This window comes from Terrapene carolina, unplaced genomic scaffold, assembly GCF_002925995.2.
Source record: "Terrapene carolina triunguis isolate 2854851 unplaced genomic scaffold, T_m_triunguis-2.0 Scaffold815, whole genome shotgun sequence".
NCBI lineage: Eukaryota > Metazoa > Chordata > Testudines > Emydidae > Terrapene > Terrapene triunguis.
Genome location: NW_020665166.1, coordinates 1 through 4,891, shown reverse-complemented (window position 1 = coordinate 4,891; position 4,891 = coordinate 1). Strand labels below are relative to the sequence as shown.

At 46.5% G+C, this 4,891-nt stretch overlaps 1 protein-coding gene and 1 pseudogene across 1 annotated transcript; one reads left to right on the top strand and one right to left on the bottom strand.

Annotated features, from left to right (window-relative positions):
• Window positions 1-1,880: 1,880 nt before the first annotated feature.
• Window positions 1,881-2,483, bottom strand: LOC112123640 (olfactory receptor 14A16-like; the record flags this gene model as incomplete). The annotated part of the gene is made up of 1 exon (XM_026660552.1): window positions 1,881-2,483. A coding segment is annotated over exon 1 (603 nt), but the record flags the coding sequence as incomplete, so codon positions are not given.
• Window positions 2,484-2,854: 371 nt separating this feature from the next.
• LOC112123639 lies at window positions 2,855-3,780 on the top strand (annotated as a pseudogene).
• The last annotated feature ends 1,111 nt before the right edge of the window (window positions 3,781-4,891 follow it).

The window sequence follows — 4,891 nt, the reverse complement described above, 5'->3', positions numbered from 1 at the left end:
TCACAGACAGTTGTACTAAAGAAACGCCATGGACTCTACTGGAGTTTATTCTCTGTGTGGCCCCTTCTCCTCTCCCCCATCCACGCACATCCATAAAGTCACAGAGTTCAAGGCCTGAAGGGATGACCAGATGATCCACTCTGACCTGCCGTATGCCAACACCACCCAGCACCTGCACACCAAACCCAACAACTGAAATTAGACTGAAGTGTCACAGCCCTCAGGACACTAGATGGTTCTGTGCCATTGGCAAATAATAGGAGAGACTGAAGGGCTCCAGTGCCCAAGGCCCCCACAATGGCAGGGAAATTATTGAGATACACCCAGAAAATCCTGAGAAGTGACCTGCACCACACGCTGCCGAGGAAAGTGAACCACCCACAATGTCCCTGCCAATCTGACCAGGGGGGAAATTACTTCCTGATGCCCACATGTTGATCAGTTAGACCCTGAGCATGTGGGCAAGACCCAGCCAGCAAAGAACCCGAGAAAGAGAGAATGGTTCGGTGTCACCCCAGAGCCATGGCACATCCCACCTAGTGTTCCATCTCCAGCCAAGGGTGTCCGATTCTTCAGAGATTTAAATAAAATCTCCCAGAATACACTGGGTCGGGGGGAGGAATCCCTTCCTGACCCCTGCCAGTGGCCAGATGAAACCCTGAAGCATGAGCTTTTAGGAACATAAGACATACGCTGCAAGTGAGCCCCAGGGTTGCTGAGCCCTGCCCCCCACCATCACAAGCAGCCCCGTCATACAGTCCCAATCAGACATGTGTCCAGTTCTCTCTTCAAACTAATTCAGTCATTTACCTCCCACAACTCCTATTGGGAGGCTGCTCCAGAACCTCGCCCCGCTGGAGGTTAGAAACCTCCCTGTAATTTTTAGCCAGTCCCTCCATCTCTCACACGCCTGAATGTTCATGTGAGCCAGACTGACACAGTCTGGCTCCTTGTCCCCCTCTAGTGGTTAGGCCATGAATGGTGGTTTAGAAGACAGTGGGCCCAGTCCCCAGCTGGTGGTAATGGATATACAGCTCCATTGGAGGCAGTATCTCAGATCTACAGATGCTGCAAATTGCTTTAGCACCACCAAAGTCAATGGAACGTGTTGAGGATCTACCCCAGTCTTACTCCAGTCTGACTCCTTTGGTTCCAGTGAAGCCACTACTGATTTATACATACAAGCAAGCAAGACAACTCCCATCATTGTTTTCAGTGGCCATGGAATGGGTGCAAGTGACCAAGCAGTGTAACGGGTATTGTTTTTGCACAGAATGAAAGTCTGAATTCCTCTCGTGCACACAATTGACACCCATTTACTCCACAACTGGACCAGATTTTCTACTGGTGTAAAGCACCCCAGCGACAGTGACATCAGCGAAGTTAATCTGGATTTGCATTGGTGCAACTGACGTCAAAATCAGACCTGTTTGTGTGCAAGCTGTGTGGTCATGGAAATAACTGACGTTAATGAATACTTAAAGATACTACGTAAGCAATCTTTAATTAGAGAAAGACAGAAAATTGATTCTTGGTGAATTACCTACACCCAGTCAGTCTCCTTAGGGCAGCTTTGATCTCTTTGTTCCTCATGATGTAGATAATTGGATTCATGATTGGTGGCAATATGGAATAAAGAACAGCCGCCACAAGATCCAGAGCAGATGGGGAGCTGGAGGTGGGTTTCAGGTAGGCAAAGGCCCCAGTGCAAACAAACAAGGAGACCACAGAGAGGTGAGGGAGGCAGGTGGAGAAGGCTTTATGCCGGCCCTGCTCAGAGGGGATGATTTGAGCACTGATTTGCCCTGATTTGCACTGATTTGAAGATCTGAACATATGACACAATGATAAAAACAAAAGGAGCCTAAGACTAAACACACAGTAAAGGCAAGAACCCCAACTTCACTCAGATATGAGCCAGAACAGGTGAGCTTCAGCAGCTGGGGGATTTCACAGAAGAACTGATCCACCATGTTGCCTCCACAGAAGGTCAATGCAAATGTGTTTCCGGTATGTAGCACAGAGAAGAGAATCCCACTGATCCTGGCACCGGCTGCCATTTGGACACAAGCTCTGCTGTTCATCATTCTCTCATAGTGCAGTGGTTGGCAGATGGCGACATATTGGTCATACACCATGACGGTGAGAAGGGAAAAATCCGCTGCCAGCAAGAAGAAGGGGGAAAAGACTTGGGCAACACACCCAGCATAGGAAATGGACTTGGTGTTCATGAGGGAGTTGGTCATGGATTTGGGAACGGTAACAGAGATGGAGCCAAGGTCTAGGATCCACAGATTCATCAGGAAGAAGTACATGAGGGTGTGCAGGTGGTGGTCGAAGGCTATGACCATGAAGATAAGAAGATTCCCCATCAGGGCTGCCAGGTAAATCAGTAGAAACACCACAAAGTGCAAAATCTGCAGCTCCCGAACATCAGAGAATCCCAAGAGAAGGAACTCAGTCACGGTGGTTAGGTTCGGCATTTTCTTTCTCAGGACATCATGTGATGGTTTCAGAGGGAAGGACAAGAGCAAGGGCCAGGATTAGATCAGTTAAATAACTCTCCTTTTGTGATAACCACCTTAATTTCCTTCAATCAGACCCTTAGTTTGTGAAGATTGGTGTAATATGGGAATGAGGATGGGGAAACCAGCTCCACTGATTCCAGTGGAGTTACTCCCGACTTGAACTGGGGTGAGAGAAAGTAGAATCAGCTCAATGGACTCCAGTGCAGTTACTCCTAATTTACACCAGGGTGGTGGAGAGGAGAATTCGGTACAATTGCTTTTGAGGTATTTGTATTTGTATACCTCTGTCACCCAGATGTGGGCAAACTCTGGATAACGTTGTATAAATGTTACTATCCTCAGTTTACTGAGGGGAATCAGGGGTCTGGCTGGCCAGATTCTGCTGTCAGGGAACTGCTGTGAATGTTGTGGTGGCAATGATTGGGAACTCCATCATCATCACCTTGGTATGCACTGACTACCACCTGCAGTCACCCATGTATTTCTTCCTTTGCAATCTGTTCCTCATTGAAATCCCCATGATTATGACTGTGGTCCCAAAAATGCTGGAGAACTTCCTATCAGGGAGGAATACCATCTCCTTTTATGGCTGCCTGGCTCAGTCCTACTTCTATTTCCTGCTGGGCATTTCAGAGTATGTCTTGTTGGTCAGGATGTCCTACGATCAATATGTGGCCATATTTTACCCACTGAACTACAGCACCATCATGAATAGAAAGGTCTGCGTCTGGCTGGTGGTGGGATCATGGATGGGGGGATTCTTCTCCATCTTGGTCCCTACCGTGATCAAACTTGGATTGCCCTACTGTGGCCCCAACATCATCAACTGTTTCTTCTGCTACCGCGCACCCTTGTTATACCTCGCCTGTGCCGACATCCAGCTGGTGGAATTCATCAACTTCATCATCTCGCTGCCTGTGTTGCTAGCCTCCCTGATGCTGATGGTCATCTCCTACGTGTATATTATCTGCACCATCATCCGTATCCCATCCGCCAAGGGCAGGGAGAAAGCTTTCTCCACCTGTGCCTCTCATTTCACTGTGGTCACCATTGGCTATGGCACTTCCATCTTCATCTACATCATGCCTTGCAAGTCAGCTCCATGAACCTCAACAAGGTCATCTCTTTGATGACCACAGCAGTGACCCCAATGCTCAACCCACTCATATTCAGCCTCAGGAACCAGAAAGTCAAGGAGGTGTTGAGGGTCTCAATTGACAAGTGCCTGGGGCTCATCAAACACACACTCTGAGCTGGGCTAAGAAGGAGACAGTGCAGAAGTATTGAGGTTTTGTATTCCCTGGTGCTGCTGCTTTAGTTCCAGTGGAAGATGTCCATGGTCATGATTCTTCAGGGTGCAGACAGCCTCTTGGACTTTGCTGAGCACCCACAACGCCCATTGCAGTCATTGAGGATGTTCGGCATTTCCCAAGAAGCACCTGGCAGGATCAGAAATGAAGGCCTAAGTGTTCTTTTCAATGCTGCCCATGTGTAGTTTAGCTGCTCCTTGTGTTTGCTGTGCTGATGGCTTGGTTATAAACTGACAAGTGATTTATAAGTGCCCCACAGCAGCAGCATCCACTGATCCACCATTTAGGATTATAGCATCTCAGCTAGGGACGAAGACCATGCTGAAGATGTTGATTGTTTCCTATTGTTTTCTGTGACCAGTGCAGAAGAAGTGGGTATTTTAGGAGGGAGGTATGACAATATATACCAATATGAATAAAATAAAAGTTTTATTTAATAGTTCTTTCTTTCTTTCTTTCTTTCTTTCTTTCTTATTTTAAAATCAGTCCTTTCATGTCAGTACTGCAGAAGAAGCTGGCTTTAGAAAGGAAATATAATAAAAATATACCAATCAGAATATATAAAATAAAATATTCTGAATTTAAAAAGGAAAATACAATGTATGCATTTATTTGGGAACAGTATATCTATTCTGTGAAAGTGAGACTCTTCATAATCTGCATTTTACAGATGTGTAAACTGAGGCACAGACAGGTGAATCAATTTTCTCAAAGTCATACAGTGAGTCAGAAACAGAATCCAGGAGTAATCATTCTCAGTCCTCTACTCTAAACAATTAGACGTTTCTTCATGCCAGACCTTGAAATAGAAGCCAGAACACTCAGGGCCCCCTTGCTCTAACCACTAGATCCCACTCCCCTCCCTGAGCTGGGAATTGTGGATTGCCACAGGCACGCAGGGGCGAAAGAAAATGCAGGCCTGTTATTTACCAGGCTGCACGTGGCAATAGACTATATTGGTAAGGGATGCAAGGAGAGTATGGGTCACGATGCAAACTGCAGACACACACACAACTAAAATTAATCAATTTAAAGTTTTATTGGGGATAATTA